This window comes from Talpa europaea, assembly GCF_964194135.1.
Source record: "Talpa europaea genome assembly, chromosome: 14".
In the NCBI taxonomy this organism is placed as follows: Eukaryota; Metazoa; Chordata; class Mammalia; order Eulipotyphla; family Talpidae; genus Talpa; species Talpa europaea.
In genome coordinates, this window is record NC_140082.1 from 80,318,028 (window position 1) to 80,336,717 (window position 18,690).

Sequence of the window (18,690 nt, forward strand, 5' to 3'; positions counted from 1 at the left end):
AGACAATAACAAAAACAAAGAGAAACCCCACCAACTGGGAGAACATTTTTGCACCCAACACTAATGATAAAGGACTGATCACAAAAATCTGCAAAGAGCTGATGAGACTCAACAACAACAAAGAAAATAATCCAGTCAAAAAATGGGCAGAAGAGCTAAAAAGAAACTTCTCTGAAGAGGAAATGCAAATGGCCAACAGGCATATGAAAAAATGTTCAACATCACTTGTCATCAGGGAAATGCAAATCAAAACTACCAGGAGATACCATCTTACACCAGTGAGAAAGGCACATATTAAAAAAACTAGCAACAACAAATGTTGGCGAGGGTGTGGAGAAAAAGGAACTCTTCTGCACTGTTGGTGGGAGTGCAAACTGGTCCAACCACTGTGGAAAGCTGTGTGGAGATTTCTGGACCTACTAAACATAGAGCTTCCATATGATACAGCAATTCCACTCCTAGGTATTTACCCAAAAGACACAGAAACATTAATTCCAAAGGGCATCTGCACCCCTATGTTTATAGCAGCACTGTTTACAATAGCTAAGCTTTGGAAACAACCCAAATGCCCAAAAATAGATGACTGGATCAAGAAGATGTGGTACATATATACCATGGAATATTACTCAGCATTCAAAAAAGATAAACACATGCAATTTGCAGCAACATGGATGGCGCTGGAAGGGATCATGCTCAGCGAAATAAGCCAGAAAGAAAAAGAAAAATACCGGATGGTCTCACTCATAGCAGGAATCTAGAAAACTTAAATAAGGGACCAGGAAAATGAATAACTATAAGAAAGTGAAAATCAAAATCAACAAAAAACTATGAACCAGAGACACTTTTAGGGAGGGGAGGGATTGGGGTCAGAATGGGGGGGCTGCAATTGTATGGGGAATATAACAATAAAATTTATAAAAAAAAAAAATACAACATATAAATAACAATTAAAAAAAAATTTTCTTAAACCAATGCGGTATGTCTCTTCAAATAAGCAGTACTGGAGAACAACTTTACTCATTGCAAATAGGTGTTAGTAATTTCTATCTATAAAATTTAGAAAATAATTCACAAAAGGCTACCTTCTACCTACCCATAAGAACAATGCTGGAAGTCAAATACAGAAAAATTCACACATAGAAAGTAATAAAAACATTTAAAAAATTGCAAATTCTAACAATTACTTTAGTCTAATTGTACATATCTTCTGAACCTAGCACTTTGCTAAGTTTACCTGGAAGAGTGGGTGCTTGTTTTTCATTTCTTTCAACTGTAACTTCTTCTACTGTTTTAGGTATATGATCATCTGTATGCTTTACAGGGGTTGACACAGCTCCAGGTTTAGAAATTCTCTCTTCCTCTCTGCTCCGGAGACTATACATTAGTAAAATTTAAAATAATAAACAAAAAGATATTGTGAAAATCATTTTTAAGAGAAAGGCAAGCAATCATTGAGACAACTTCAAACAACAAAGGACTTACTCTAACAGATTATCAAAATACTATAAAAACCTAGTAATTAAAATTTAGAGTGATTAATTGCCACAGAAACTGACAAATGGATCAATGTAATAAAACACAAAATAGAGAAATATACCCCCAGTAGCAAAGTTTAATGTGCAAATGGCAGCCTAAAGTTATTGAAAAAGAACACAATCAGAAAAATTAAATCTCTATGTGTACCAATGATAAAAAATAAACTGATCTTTAGATGTAATAAAGTTCTAAATATAAAATATTTTTTAAAAATTTACATCACTGAACACAGAAAAGACCTTTTAAAGTAATACTCATTGTAGAGACATCACAATATATCAACAAGAATAACTACATAAAAAGTTAAAAGACATGTAAATAATTGGCAAAATATATGAATTGGGTTGAATCAAATTAAACAGGGCTTTTTTAGTTGAAATAGCTAAAATCAGAAATTTCATAGAATTTAAACATAGTAAGAGTTCAATATTAAGACTATTAATATAACAACATATGAGAATTTGATTTAGATTGTGTAAGGAACTAGAAATCAGTTTAAAAGATGACACATGAGAAAAATTACTTGGAATAGTTAATTCACTAAAATAGAAAGATTAAAAAAAAAAAGATAATAAAAATGAAAACACAGGGCCTCCCTGGTGGCACAAGGGTTAAGTTAAGACACAACATATGAAGCTGTCCGCAGCCTCTGCAGCACGAGTTTGATCCCAGGCGGCCAGGTGACAACCCACATGGTGCAGCAGACATCTCCTGGCTCGCCTGCTGCTCCCCTCAGCAGTGTACTTTGGTCAATCTGCCTGCTCTGTTCCCTGCTCTGCCTCTGGTGAATCCTCTCAACCCCCCCACACCTCTGGCCTGTGCCCCAGCTCTTGTGTTCATAAATAAATAAATCTTTAAAAAAAAAGTGAAAACACATTCAACTGGACTACAAGCTAGGAAAAATATTGGAAGAGTTAAAAATAACCTTATCACTTATGAAAACTACTTTTATTCTAGAAAAAATGCATATGTATTCAAGAAGACACTGGTAAGATTGATAGCAGTTCTAATAGCAACAATTAAAAATGTCCTTCGACAGTTTCCCCAGAAAACTAAAATTGTGAAAGATATATATGTATTTAATTGGGCCAAAAATTACCTCAAAACGATGATTAAGATCTACTATCTACAAAAATATCAAATAGAGAAGATTTTACGGTGGAGCATTTAATATCTGAGGAATTAATTTGCATTTTCAATCATCTTAGACCGTAGAAAAATAGAGAAGCTAATGCAATTTAAAAAAAAGCTTTTTATTGGGGGAAACCCCAAATAAACATAAGTAATACCAATAGTATCATTAAAGTCCCATGTAGCCTCTTAAAATTTTTTCAAATTCTGTTCATTGATAATTCAATCTGAGGCTAACAGAACTATAAAACCCAAACCTTGCCAATGACAATACAAAGAGAGAAAACAATAGATATTTTGAATTATGAATAAAAGAAACACATTTAAATAAAGTACTAGGCTAAAGGAATGTTGCAATGTGTTAAGAGATCATTATACAAAGGTCACAAAAGCTGGGTTATTTCAAAAGTGCAAGGCTAGTTAAATATTAGAAATCGATCAATATAATTATTACATCCCAAAATTATAGAAAAAATGTTAGAACTGGTTAAACAGATATGTGAAAAAACCCAACACTTGTTACTAATAATTAAAACCTAAGTAGGGCAGATGCAGACAATCCAATTAATATATGAGATTATTATCTAAAACTGACACACAGACCACATTAAATAGTGAAATGATGAATGTATTTACACTAAAATCCCGTAATAGCACAGCGATACCTGCCAACAGTACTGCTATTCATCACTAATTTGAAGGTGGCAAATTATGAAGCAATGGTCTTGAAATGTTGGGGGGAAGAAAAAAATCAATGAATGTAAAATAATAATGAAAAATTATTTGTATTAAGAATTTTAATTACATTAAAAAATCAGATTTTCTCAGTATTCTCAACAATTAGATGTAAATAAAAAATATGTTAGCAACAATAGTATTAAAAAATTATAAAACTAAATCAAATCTGAACAATCTTATATTAGGAGAGATCACTCTAAGTAATATAGAAACTGAGAAGTCACAAAGATGAAAAATTTTTACTAGATCAAAAATGCTTAACAGAACAAGAAAAGTTATTAGTTATGAAGACATATTTGCAACAGTTACCAAAAGAGCTACTACTAACTGATGAGCATCTAACATCGTGTTGCAAAAGAACAACAGAAATGATCTTGGTAATTTATTGAGGGAGAAAACCAATGATCAATAATCTCATGAAAAGAGACTCAACTCTACAGTGGTAGGCAGGAAAACTGTGATTTAAAATAGTAACCCTGGAAAAAGAACCTAAGGAAACAGATAAGCAAACTACCTTAGGAAGAATTCAACCTAATGGATATAAAGTTGTTTACCTATCTCAGGATAAAAATGAACTAGGAAATTTAAAAAAGATCAAAACAGAAGTTAGAGAGCTGAGGGATACAACAGCAGAACTAAAAATACAACAGAGAGATCTGACAGCAGACTGGAGAAAGAAGGAGTGAGTAAGCAAGCTGGAAGACAAAGCAACAGAACTCACCCAAAGAGCAGATAAAATGAACAAGGAATTCAAAAGAAGAAAGATTTAAAAAAAGATACCCTGGAGACCTCTGTGACAGCATAAAGAGGAGTAATATTTGCACCTTCACATATCCCAGGAGAAAGGGCCAGAAAAAATGTTTGAGGAAATAATCACTGAAAACATCCTTAATCCTGAAAAGGAAGCCGACTTACTGATCTCAGAGAGTTCCAAATAACAGGAAAACAAAGAGAGGCATATTAAGATACATAGTTAAAATGAAAATAATCAAAGAGAGAATTTTAAAAGCAGCAAGACTAAAATAGTAGCATATATAAGGGATGCCCTATAAGGCTATCAGCAAATTTTTCAACAGAAACCTTGTATGCCACAAGAGTGGCATGACATATTCAACGTACTGAAATGGGAAAAAATATTAAACTGAGAATGCTATACCCAGCTAGGCTGTTCATTTAGATTTGAAAGAGATGAAGAGCTTTCCAGACAAGCAAAAGTTAAAGAACAATAATGTATAAGACTGTACTTTATCAGAATTCCTTATTTATCATCTGGTGGTTGCAAGATGGTAATTCCTTTGTTTATCTTCCCTTGAGGTTTGATGTTTTTATTCAGTGCCAATGTCTAGGTTCCTCTTTCATCTTCCTGTTTTCACTGTAGATTTTTATGTTGTGGTTACTATGCAGCTCAGTTTTTTTTTTTTTTCCCCCAGATTCATTTATTTATTTATATAAGCACTGGGTACAGTCAGAAGCGCAGGAGGGTGAGAGAATTCACCAGAGCCAGAGAGGGGAGCAGAACAGGCACAGTGGCGAAGTACACTGCGGGGAGCAGTGGGCGCGGCAGGAGAGGTCTGAGCGCCATGTGGGACCCTCACCAGCAGCCAGGGATTGAAACAGCTCTGCAGAGGCTGCGGGCAGCTTTGCAGCCCAGCACTCAACCCCTGCGCCACTGGGGAGACCCCTATGCAGCTCAGGTATTAATATCTGATGTCTATATACTGAGTTGATAGCTACTTTCTTACTACACTCGGTTCCCCCCCATTTTATATTTTACACATCCTTATGTTACATAATTCCCATAACTTTTTGTAACTTTACCTAATTTTACTACTCTTATCTTTTGATCTTCACTCTGCTTTATAGGAGTCAAATCCACTACCTTTACTATGAATATATCTTTCATATCTTTTTCTATGTTTTCTTGCTTTATTTAGTGTCTCTTTTTTTCTATTTAGAGGAATTTCTTAGGCATTTCTGGCAATGCCAGTTTTAACAGTGATGAGTTCCTAAACTTTAGTTTTTGGGATTCAAGAGATGTGGGAATAGGGCTGAGGCAGTTTGTGAAATTTGACCAAAAATATACTTGTTCTCAAGATGCAAACATTGCTTACCATAACTGAACATAAAAAGAGTTGAATGTAGAGACATAAAATAACAATTGAAAAAAGTGTCAAGAAGCACAAACTGCAGAATATATACTTTGTGACACTTCTGAGATATTTAAAAAAATTCTCTTGCTATAGCTACACAAACACACACGTTCAAGCCTACACGCAGAAAGACCTACCTAGATGGACAGAACAAAACCGGCAATAATGGTTCATATTAGAGGGAGAAGCAGACAAAATAGCTGAAATCTTAGATTTATCTCTACTATTTCAATTTTTTGACAGAAATTTACAAAATCAAGATTGAAATACTTAACAGTACTTCAGAGATTAAAATGAAATTAAGTCTACTTTAAGCAAAACAATTGGTTTAATTATTATGTATTACTAGCAGTAGCTTGTCAGGAAAAAGTTACTTCCCCTGTTATCCCCCTAAAAGAATAAAATATAAGGACTATTCATAGTTTTCATTTTTGTATCCATTTTAACTATCCTGTGGGGATGTATTCTAGTTTTAAATTATATATATCTTAAATAAGCTGCATGTAAGTAAAATGTCTTTTTGAAAGAAAAAAAGCCAAAGTATATTCAAGCCAGAATGAACTACTTTTAAATCACAAAAGGTCAAAATTTTTAGCAACATACAAATCTCACAGTCTAAGTATAAATAAATTCAGTCTTATTCCTCCATTGCTTTAGGTGCCCAGTAAGTAGAGCAGTACAAAATTAATTTCTCACTGCATTCTTTAAGAAATATTATAGGGGCCTCCCTGGTGGTGCAAGGGGTTGAGCGTCAGCACTATGAAGCTATCTGCAACTACTGCAGCACAAGTTCGATCCCCGGCCAGGGAGGTGACCCACAAGGCACAGCAGACCTGTACTGCCTTGCCCTCTGCAACTCTCAGCAGTGTATTTCAGTCATTCCGTCTGTTCTGCTCCCCACTCTTATCAAAAGATAAGAGTAGTAAAATTAGGTAAAGTTACAAAAAGTTATGGGAATTATGTCTTTGGTGAACCCCCCACACCCTCTGCACCCCAGCTCTTATATGCATAAATAAATCTTAAAAAAGAACTATAATAAAAACCTACTTTGAGATTATAAAGAACTACATAATTTTAGTATTCTATACATTTAAGTTGCTCTGCCACTACCAGACTTTACTTACTTATAAAAGATACAAAAGTCAACATTTCCATTTTATTTTCTTCTTTCTTATAACAAAATTTTTCCTCAATTTAAAATGTGACTCACATTAATGATGATATAACCACCATCTCAGTAACCTAGAATCAATTATATTTTAAATCAAAGGTCCTCTCCAGCTGTAATCATTAGATTGCCATTTGTTGTAAAATAACACTCTCGCACTGTAAGTTTTATTCATAGGTCTAATTTTTGTGCTCCATTGCCTATTACCTTTTTTCCTTGTACCACATCTATTAAGACTTTAAATTTCAGATAGATAGACTTCCTATAGATTCAGTTGTAGGTCTTCCTTTAAATTTTTTATACAATAAATATTTGGGAAAATCATGGCTTTTTTTTTAGTGTATTTCTATTATCTACCAAGAGATGGAGGCGTTTTTCAAGATCTAGAGCAGTGCTGTTAACGGTTGAAGCAAGTCACACTTTAAACATTCTAAAATCCATATTAAATGAGGTAAATCTATTAATCTATTAATATTTATTTAACCAAGATAGCCCAAGTATTATTTTATTACATAACAAATACTGATGTAGTTCACATTCTTTTTTAGTATACTCAGTCATCAAAAATCCAACGTGTAATTCATACTTATAATATATCTCAATAAGGACTGGCTACATTTCAAATGCACAATAGCTTTCCCAAGCACCTTAGAGGGCAAATTTCCTGTAAGCTCACCTGACAACACACCATAGCAAATTATCTGCCATTTAGTGTGTAATAGTTGTGCCTGTTCCAACAAGGCTGGTTCTCAGCCCTGGGTGGGTAGGGAAGCCTCTTCATTTGGCACTTCGTCTCAGCACCAGAGGGAGTAACTGATTCTTACAACTGATTCTTAACATTCTTTAAAGACCCTTTGCTTTTAACTAATCTTTTGTTACTCCAATCCTATTATATTTTATTTTTTTACATTAAAACTTCCTCTGTTCACAGACACTGTGCTTTCCATCTAACTGTACCTTGACTGATAAGACACACCAGGTTACCCATTATGGAGATTTCTTTCATACTTTGAGCATACAAACACCTTCTAATAGTTTGTGCCTTGTTTTAAAAAAAAAAAATCTTAATAAAGGAAGTGAGGCTGAATATTCACTGTAGTAAAAACAACCTTTTACATAGCCTACTCCATGTTACATATTGACTCATCCTACAAAAGCTGATTTACGCTTTCTTTTCAGAAACTCCCTGCATAAAGGTAGGCAGTACCTATATAGTTCATATTGAAAACAAAAGGTACTGATCCCTTTAAAGATTATTGTATTATCACAGACACAATAACAGTAAAAGTATGCTTAGAAACTATCTTAACCACACAGGAAGAATTCAGCAAAGAGGGCTCTAATATGTAACAAAAAATAAGTGAAGGCACACTCAAGTCTGACTACTCAGAATATCAAAACCATTGTTACTCCTCTAAAATTTCACAGATAAGTGATTCATATACATGTATAGTAGCTCCTTGACAGCAATTTTTAAAATTAATTCAAAAATTAATTCTCTATGGCACATAGCGAATTCTAAGAATGAGAAAGGCAGAGAGATGCAGATTCAAGGCTAATACTTGGGTACAGAAGAGCTGCCCAGTAAATGTGCTGAGAAGGCAGGAAGAATAATTATCTATACCTACACTTTGCATATTTGCAAGCTAATTTATCACAGTATAAATTCGTCCTTTGCATGTTGCAATCTATTTTCCAGAAACATGTTTGTATGTGTGTGCGTGTGAGTGTATCTTTTCGGGAAAAAATCTGAGTTCATTTCTTATTTTCATAAGTGTTTTTCAGGCTATAAATGCAGATAACATGTTTTTATGAAGTTTATTCTACACAGTTTCTCACCTGACATTTTTGTTTACTATGATGATTAATTTAGTCTATTTGAATTAGAAAGAAAGAAATCTGCTGTTTAAAAAATAAAATTTTTGTAGAAAGGGATGATTTTTAACAAGAAACAACTGAGAAAAGACCAAGGAGTACCTTTTTTTCAATTAGAGGATGGCATCATTAAGCCTTCATACATATATATATCTCTCACAAGTAAGTCAATCAATGTTGACAGAGTAATACAGCCCTTTCATTGTATGGTATGTCTGGCTGATTTTGAAGTAAGAGACCAATGTTGTCTATATTATTAATTTTTTATTAGATTCTCCCAGTGGCAATAGAGGATTATACTACATTATTTAAATTTTCCACACATTTCCTTCTTTCATATGCTAGAACAGTCTGTCTGTAACTCATATTTTATGTTGTGTCTGTGTAAGAGAATAATTCTCAGCTGATGACACAAATAACTTTTTTTGAAAGTAATGGATATAAATAGATTTAAGCCTACCTTTCTGCCATTAGATCCTCAGACCAGACTTTTAATTAGGTAACCTAAAATTCTCACAATTGAAAATAATAATTGACTCTATTAAAATAACCTAAGTTCAAAATAGATCATTAATATTCCACTCACTTTGAAATGCTAGCAAAGAATCAGCCAAAAAGAAAATAAACGGCAACTTAAATAAGCAATTTTTTCAACTTTCACATTCTTTCTAGCCAACCAGAAAAACACATCTTAGAACACCAAATCACTCTTTCCCTTTGCTCTTGAGATTCAGTCACACTGGTGGTCATGACCTTCAGGTTGTGTTTCCATCTCAGAAGAATACAGGCTAAGCCCTAGTCTGTAATGATCTTCATCTGGCTGGCTTTGTTGCTCATTTCAAGGTGAGGTGGGCCTTCAGTCTTCTTCCCTGAGCATGCTGTCTAACCTTGTCCCTTCACAGCCTCATTCACCCTGCCCTCTTTAGAGTACTCTTCACTAATGGAAATGCCTCTTTTTTATGTCTTACTCACTTAGTATAAGCCCACTTGATATAAGCAAGGTTTTGCCTATTCAGGGCATAATTTATAATCACAAACTTAACACACCGGTGGCTTTCAAATAACTATTTGTTAATGGAAGAGTTAACAGGATAATGTGAAACTATCTGGTAAAAAAAAATTGTAACCTGCACTGTATACATTGGGCTGCCCGCTCATCACTCACACCAGCTTTAGAAGTTCAAGACACACATTAGCCATGGGAAAGAAGTCATCAAATGATTGATTACTTTCATTGAGATACTCACTGAGTCATAACTTTTTTACCTGGCCCTATCTTTTGCAGGTAAAGGACTGGTGGGGGAGGGAGAGGGCAAACAAAGATGAAGGATTTCATAGCATACCTAAAAAAGAAAATGTAAAGTATCTATAGCAAGTTAAGATTATCAATAACCACCTATTACACTGGAGGTAATAGGTATAACCACCTATTATACTGGAGTCTTAGACAAGACTAAAACCAAAAATCAGAAAGCAAAATTTGAAATTCACCAGTCAGAAGATAGTAACTTCTCCACATTTTGAAATAGGTAAAAAGAGTAATGTCCAACCAGTAAACATGAGTGTGTCAACAAAAATTTTTAGAGTATTTGCAAAGTTATATATATGTATGTTCCACAGAAATAAAATATAGTGAACAGAAACTATACATATTAGGATAAGAGAATATTTACAGCCCTCACATATGTGTATATATGTATGTGTATATGTATATATATGTTCACATATACATGGAAGATGACAGAAAAAGATGCAAAAATAAACCTAGACTTTCATTCAATAGTCATGACTTCTCTAATGTATTTTAGCAGATATATAATAAATATGATTTTAAATTGCTACAATACTTGACTTTAGGCATTATCTCATTTGTAGAACTCAGTTTTACTTTCATGTAATTGCTGCATCATAAGCCGCATCAATAGAGACACATGACAGAAGTTAATTTCACAAAGCTTCAATCTTTAAAAATACTTCCTTCAAGTACTTCAGGAGAAACTTTTTATAAAAAACAGGTATGCTAAATATAATCAGACTGTTTTCTATTTGTTAAAATATAGAAAACAGTTCAGGCCTCAGACAAACTTACGTCCTTTTAGGAATGATTGACTTTTTAGTAATGTAAGATAAAAATCTGTACAATCCAAATTTTCCACAATTCAATCTATGCCAATTAGTCTTGAGTTTTTCTATAACAGAATTTTTTTCTGTAATGCACCAGTTTATTATACATGTTTCTGTTTCTCTGGGGGAAAAGTCTTAAAATGGGTCTGTTAATTGAAGTGTAAATAATATGGAGAGTACAATATAACCAAACAAAGGCATAGAACATACCCTGCAATGCAAATTCTCTAGCTTTGCAGGGACTACAGTGAAATATGTGAAAGAATCTTTTCACTAACAGCTACTTGGGAAAGTCACTAGGAAGCACTGCCATGAACTGTAGACTCTCTTAGCATCTCTAGGTCCAACAGTGCAAGCATTGGCCCAGAACAAACTCTTAAATAATATCAAGTAAAATACAAAACATACTAGCAACAAGCATAATTCTTTCCATACATATAAATTTAAAAACAAAAATATTTTAAAGTTCCAGACTAGAGAATAGTAACATCTTTTTATAAATGGCTCAGTGGGCCATATACTTTATGTTGCAATTTCTCATTCATATAATTGTTCCAATAAAACTTTATTTACAAAACCAGACAGCAGATCAGATTTTGATCCACAATCTGTTTTAGATAGCCATGAGGGTTCATTGGTCATCTAATTCTAATGAAGAAATAAGGTTCTTCATTATAGAGCTTATTTATATGTGTTGTTCTTAGGACTCTGTCTATATAACGTTTGCTCTCTCAGAAAACAGTATCACACAGAAGTAGGTCATGACAACAATGAAATGCTTTGTAGATTTTTGGCTTCTGAAGATGAAGCAGCAATTAACCTTCTACTTTCTTCCTTTCTCTATAGCAGTAAGGCAAAAGATGTGAATCAAGATCAAGAGGTTTAATCCTGGCCACAACCTCTTGTGAACTATAACCCTGGACTTCTACCTTACAAATGGTTAAACATGAACAGAGGTGAAAGCACATCTGGAAAACTCTAACTCACCATAGATACTACTGCTGTTGCTACTGCTGCGAGTACTACTATATACGACTATTGTTTCTGCTGCTGAGGTTACCTCTAAACACCATCATAATGACAACGGCTAACATTTATGACAGGTATTATAATAACTAATTTAGTTCTCATAACAACTTTGTAATGTATGCTAATGCCACCTTCTATGCAGCAAATGAGAAAATGAAAGCACAATGAAATTTCAGGGCCATACAAGTAACCCATGGCAGACTGTGATTCAAATCCAGGAAGAATGGACCTGAAGCCCAAATAAATCACTATATTCTAATACCTCTGACAAGAAGATGACATTCTCAGCAGATAAATGAGTATGCTACAAATATACAAAAATATTCAGAAAGCTGGAAGAGAACAGGGATGGTGTTTTACTATGTTCTCTTTACACAATAAACTTTTCTATTAGAGATCGAGTTATCTTTTGTATATTCTTTAAACAATGGAATGTAAATAACATCTGTAAAACAAAGACATTTGTCAAGCAAAATTAAGTAAGCGACTATATGGCTGTCCAATCTTTAACACTAGGTTCTCACTCTTACATTTAAACTTTTTCTCAAAATGTAGGGCACTCTTTAAATTAAAATCCTACAGATATCTGGATTTTTAACATTAATTTTAAGGGAAAATGAAACCTACAAGCAACTGGTAATATTTTACATCTTGTCTAAGAGTAAGGTTACTGAAATTTTCAATTAAATACTTAACACATAAACTGGGAAACAATCTCAAGACTACTGGTATGCTGTAGCTGAAATACCATCATTTTTTTAGTACATACAACATGTTCTAGAAACCAGAAGTTTCAAAATCTGGCAGAAAACAAAGAGAAAAAAACTGGAGCTTAAAAAGTAAATAAATAGGGCCTCCCCGGTGGCGCAGCGGTTGAGCGCTGGGTTGCGAAACTGCCCGCGGCCTCTGCGGCGCCGGTTCGATCCCCGGCTGCTCCCTGGCCACCGGAGGAGGGTCCCGCATGGCGCGCAGACCTCTCCTGCCGCCCGCTGCTCCCCTTAGCAGTGTACTTCGGTCCTTCTGCCTGCTCTGCTCCCCGCTCTGGCTCTGGTGAATTCTCTCACCCTCCCGCGCTTCTGACTGTACCCAGTGCATGTATAAACAAAACAAACAAACAAACAAACAAATAAATAACATGCCTCTATTAAAAAAAAAAAAAGTAAATAAATATATCCTGTTCCCATCTCAGATAAATTGAAAACACGGCTCAGGAGTCTGTCTTTTTAAATGGTCCCATTTAATTGATGTAACCCATGAGAATACTTGAGGTTCCCATGAGAAGTAAAAACATCGAAATATAATATGAAGACAATTATTAATTTTTTTTAAAGAGCTCTTCAACTTTAAGTAAAACTTATAAATGCCGTTTATATTAAGAAACATACATCTAAATGAAAAAAAGTAGGTATCAGAAATTTCTAGGAATTAGAATTTGCTTATCCAAAAAAAGGCAAAAATTTATATATATATTTTTTTAAATCAAAGGCAAATCATGTCCAAACTGCTTGATACAAGATGGTTTCCAGGTGAGAGAAATGTGTTAAAATTATAGCTGCTCCCCATGAATCATTCAGGGTCGTAGTTATATCACTATGCATGTGCTGTGGCAGCATTCCTTTTCCAGATGTCTATGCTGTGTGTCAGGGAGACTCTCAGAATCAATATATTAACCTGAAGTAGTTAAAAATAATCTCTTATAAGTGAATATTGCATGTGACATACTATAATAACCATAACCTTAAAAAGCACAGATGAGGATTAATTTAGAAATCTAAAATCTGAAGTTTAGAGAGAAACAGTTTCATAAGCATCTAAACAGCAGAGTAAAACAAATGTATCACTATGGTTTCTGAATATCTTTTAAAGAGTTCTCTCTGAAGAAGGTACTCCCCTCCTCTCTCTGGTTACTGCTCCTCTGTTTCCTCACCTTCTAGAAGGAAGGTACTCCATGTTGCAGTTGGCTTCCTCTCCATATGCTTCTCTTATAGCAAATTTTAAGTGACTTTTGTGGCTTTAGCTAACACCTCTACTCAGATAAAGTCTCCAATCACCATCTCCAATCCCAAATTGTTCAGCTGTGGAATTAGATTTTCAAGTGCTGCTAGAAGATCTCTATGTGAATTGTTGTCAAACCATGAATGGGAGCCTACAGAGCCTTGGGAATGTTTAGAAATTTTATGCAAAATGCTGCATACTATGTGCACATAACAACTTTTCCTGGATGGAAGGGTCATAAAATTCTTCAGATTCTCAAAGGTACATGTGACCCCAAAGACAATATAAACTCAGGTAAGTCACATACTACTAATATAGCTGGCATAAATACCATTGTCTTTTTTTTTTCTTTTAAAGATTTATTTTTATTCATTTATACAAGCACTGGGTACAGTCAGAAGTGCGGGAGGTGAGAGAATTCACCAGAGCCAGAGCTGGGAGCAGAGCAGGCAGAAGGACCAAAGTACACTGCTGAGGGGAGCAGCGGGCGGCAGGAGAGGTCTGCGCGCCATGTGGGACCCTCCTCCGGTGGCCGGGGAGCAGCCGGGGATCGAACCGGCGCTGCAGAGGCTGCGGGCAGCTTCGCAACCCAGCGCTCAACCACTGCGCCACCGGGGAGGCCCAATACCATTGTCTTTTTAAAAGAGAAAACAAAAAACAGGTCAACCTATCTGGTAATGAACTACTATAGTTAACTTTCCAAGTAGTAGATTCCTGAAGCTTGTTAGCCTCTTAGCCTCTTCTAATGCAATGAGCCAGTAACTGCAGCTATAGGTCAAATTTTTTTTTTTTTGAGGCATTTTTTTTTTTTTAATTTATTTGTTTTGTTTGTTAGTTTATACATGCACTGGGTACAGTCAGAAGTGCGGGAGGGTGAGAGAATTAACCAGAGCCAGAGCGGGGAGCAGAGCAGGCAGAAGGACCGAAGTACACTGCTGAGGGGAGCAGCGGGCGGCAGGAGAGGTCTGCGCACCATGTGGGACCCTCCTCCGGTGGCCGAGGAGCAGCCGGGGATCGAACCGGTGCTGCAGAGGCCGCGGGCAGCTTCGCAACCCAGCGCTCAACCGCTGCGCCACCGGGGAGGCCCCAAATGTTCTTTTTTTTTTTTTTAAGACTTTTTTTTTTTTTGAAGATTTATTTATTTATTTATTCATTTATTCATACAAGAGCTGGGGTACAGGCCAGAGGTGCAGGAGGGTGAGGATTCACCAGAGACAGAGCTGGGAGCAAAACAGGCAGATGACCGAAAACACTGCTGAGGGGAGCAGTGAGCGAGACAGGAGAGGTCTGCCATGCCATGTGGGTATCTCCTTGGCTGACCGGGAATAGAACCCATGCTGCAGAGGCTGTGGACAGCTTCACAGCATTGTACTCAACCCACTGCGCCACCGGGGAGGCCCTGGGTCAAATGTTCTTATAAATCAAGTTTTATTGGAACACAGGCATGTCCATTCATTTATCTGTTGTCTAAGATTACTTCTAGAGTTAAGACAGAGCTGAGACACTTGTAAGCCTAAAACACCTACAGGCACACTTTGTCTTATCATGCGTCCCTTCACTGTGCTTTGCAAAGGGAAACCAGCAAAAAGATTACAACCTATTGAAGGCTCGGATGATGATCAGCAATTTTTAGCAGTAAGTTATTTTTTTATTAAGGTATGTGCATTGTTTTTGGATATAATGCTATTTATTGCATGTTTAACAGACTACAACATAACTTTTGTATGCATTGGAAAACCAAAAGCTTGTGTGATTCCCTTTACTGTGGCGACCTAAAAGAGGATCGACAGTATCTCCAAGGTAGCATTTGGACCTTTAAGAAAAAGTTTCACTGGTCTGTTTTTCTAGGTGAGAGATACCTAAAAATTGATAAAGAAGAATAGACCTAATCTTGAAGATTGTAAGAAACTCTAGCTTCTGATTTTACTTGTAAATAATACCAGAAACAAGCACACACCACTACTTTAAACAACAGAGTGTGATTACCTGCCATTGCTGGGCTGTTGTGGAGAATGCCTGGAATGGTCAGAAGGCTCTGAACGCTGGTCAGGAGACCGTGACCGGCTGTGTCGGGGAGGAGGCGGCCTGTCGTGTGATCGCCCAGAATGATCTGATGCCAGGGATTGAATTTCTGAAATGTCTAAATAAAACGGCGCTATTTATTTTCCCACGAAGAGATTACAATGAAATACAAGGTACTCCAATGATGATGGAAATAAGCTAGTAAATATGAATTCATATAAAAGAGCTGATATAAGCATTAACTTTATTAGCCAATAATTAATAGTGACCTGACTACAGAAAAAAAAATATGTATTCATAATTTTAAGTTTGAAGGTAGAAAATTATCATTTCATTCAAACATGTCAAATTTCCTTTAAAAAGCTGGGCACTTAAAGGGGATCTCCAAACAACTTTACTTACCATCCCTCTCAGAGGCATTAGCAGAGTGGATGCTATCAGAAAGATCAGGGACGTTCAAAAGGGTAGCGCGTTCATCTCTCTGAACTACCATTTTTAACTTGCCTTTAGATCTTTCTATCAATGTCTTTGCATCTGTCAATGACATATTTTCTGTCACAGTTCCATTTATCTGCATCAGAAAAGAAACCACAGGTTGAAAATAAATGACAAACAAAAATATGAATGTTAACCTGCTCGGAACAGGAATATCTCAACTACCACTCAGCTTGCTCTGTGAACCAAAATATTCCTTTCCTAAATTATCCAAGTCTTCCTTCTCACTGAAATAATAAAATCTTTGCTACCTTAGGCTGCTAAAAACCCAATGAAGCATTTCCTAATTCTTCCCCCACCCACTTTCTATTACTTGAAAGAAAACTAACTAAACATTTCAATATCTAAAGCAGTTATCAAAATCATTGATTGTGTAAGAACAGCAGTATTTTATCTACAAAGTAGTGCCTACTAATAAATGATATACATCTGCAGCCACTAATTCTCGCAGAATACCATGCCTAAAGAAAAGCATCAGCGCTGACATGTGCACAGTGCCAAGCTATACAGCCCCCCAAATACTGATTTCTAATTCTCTTTGGTACAATTGCTTTCAACATGAGCAAGAAGCTATTGGTCATACTAGAAATTGATTTTTTTCAGTTCATTAAAATGTAAGATTGCAACCATACCTTCAATACAACATCACCTTCTTGAATATTGCCATCTCTTGCTGCCAAACTGTCTTGTGAAATTTCCTTTACAAATATATGGCTGGCCAATCGAAGACCATACTCTGAAATGATACATTTAAATTTCTTTAGTGTAAAATCTTAAGATACTTAGATTGAGTATACAGTACAAAGAGTGTAAGACTGGGCCTCCCTGGTGGCGCAAGGAGTTAAGACGCAACCTATGAAGCTATCCACAGCCACTGCAGCACAAGTTTGATCCCCAGCCAGGGAGCTACCCACATGGCGTGGCAGACCTCTCCTGACTCACCCGCTGCTCCCCTCAGCAGTGTATTTCAGTCAATCTGCCCGTTCTTTTCCCCACTCTGTCTCTGGTGAATCCTCTCACCTTCCCCACACCTTTGGCCTATACCCCAGTTCTTGTATGTATAAATAAATATGTTTTTTAAAAAAGTATAAGACTAATAATCATGGCACCAAGAGAGTTCAAATTCAAGAAATTACCCATGGCTACCCAGAGAGCATATCCTTTAATCATCAGAAAGTTTGCAATGTCAATGTGAAAGGAAAGGGACAGAATTTATGGTTCAAACAGAAGACTGACAGTACTTTTGCTGTACTGAAAGAAAGTCCTAAAGAGAAGATCATTTCTTTCTGACCATGTTGTATTGATTCACTAGCTTCTTATAAGGTTTAATGAACATAGTCTAAAAAAGTAAACAGCTTGAGGGCCTTGAAAAACTCTGGAAAGACTGATGATCTATATTTCCCAGTTCCTAGAGAAAAAGTATTTCTGATCCTGTACAGCTAATGCTACAGAGACATACTCAGTGCTGGTACATACTACTCTGTATTATTGCAAACAAAAGGCAGATGTGGGCAAGAGTTAAGGGGGAGTGGCTGAATTAAGAAAGTTACCAGGAAGTCCTAAAAACTATCCAGGGGCCTGCAAAACTGTAAAAACTAGTATTTCAACTTTTAAGAAACTAGAATAATGACTACAACTATGAGTGTATTGTCAATAAGAAGAGGAGGGGTTTCTGGTTCCTTTAGGAGAGAAAGACTGAATCTCACTGCATTGCAAAGCAAGCAAGCAAGCAAGCAAGCAAGCAAGCCAGCAAGCATCTAACCAACCAACATCCCTCTTTCCTTCCCATCCACACACAGGGACACACACACACAAAACAAATGGGAAACAGAAAACTGATTTTAATATGGGTAAGTTAACAGACTTGCTATTCGAACCTCCAAAGTCACATCAGTTATAGTTTAACTTATGGCAAATATACATAAGAGTGCTCACTAGCAAGGATAGAATCTGGGTTAAAAAAGAAGAATTTTTAGGGATCTAGGCAGTCAACATGTACTTTAGAAATGGTTATACTACAGAGGAAATACTGATTAAAAGGCTGTGCTTATTCAAGACTAAAAAGCTATAAATGACCAATACAGAGATGACTTTAAAAATCCACATATATATATAATTTTATATATTTTTTACATCATTCTTCATTTTTGTACAATGTATGCTTTCTTATCTCAGTTATAGTCCCCATGAAATTCCCTCTACCCATTCACCCGTGAACCATCACCAAGGTCCCTTGTGCTCTTCCCACCCCTGTTTTGATCCTATTCCCTTCTCCCCCCATACAGAATGTCTCTGAAAACCCCTTATATACTAACTGATTATTTATTCTAAATTATTCCCTTGGGTATATATTAACTATGTGCCAGACACTGGCATGAAAAGCAGCATATGAGAGACAATCCCTACATTCAAGCTACTTATATAGTC

At 35.8% G+C, this 18,690-nt stretch overlaps 1 protein-coding gene across 4 annotated transcripts in view; it reads right to left on the reverse strand.

Annotated features, from left to right (window-relative positions):
• TJP1 (tight junction protein 1) overlaps positions 1-18,690 on the reverse strand; it is a gene marked incomplete at both ends in the record, with an annotated part of 206,526 nt that overhangs the window by 32,914 nt on the left and 154,922 nt on the right. For all 4 annotated transcript variants that reach the window (XM_084254189.1, XM_084254188.1, XM_084254187.1 and 1 more), the window contains 4 exons: positions 1,235-1,374; positions 15,733-15,886; positions 16,171-16,339; positions 16,896-16,999. In XM_084254189.1, coding sequence (XP_084110315.1) covers positions 1,235-1,374; positions 15,733-15,886; positions 16,171-16,339; positions 16,896-16,999 — 567 coding nt within the window. The remainder of the gene's footprint in view (positions 1-1,234; positions 1,375-15,732; positions 15,887-16,170; positions 16,340-16,895; positions 17,000-18,690) is intronic.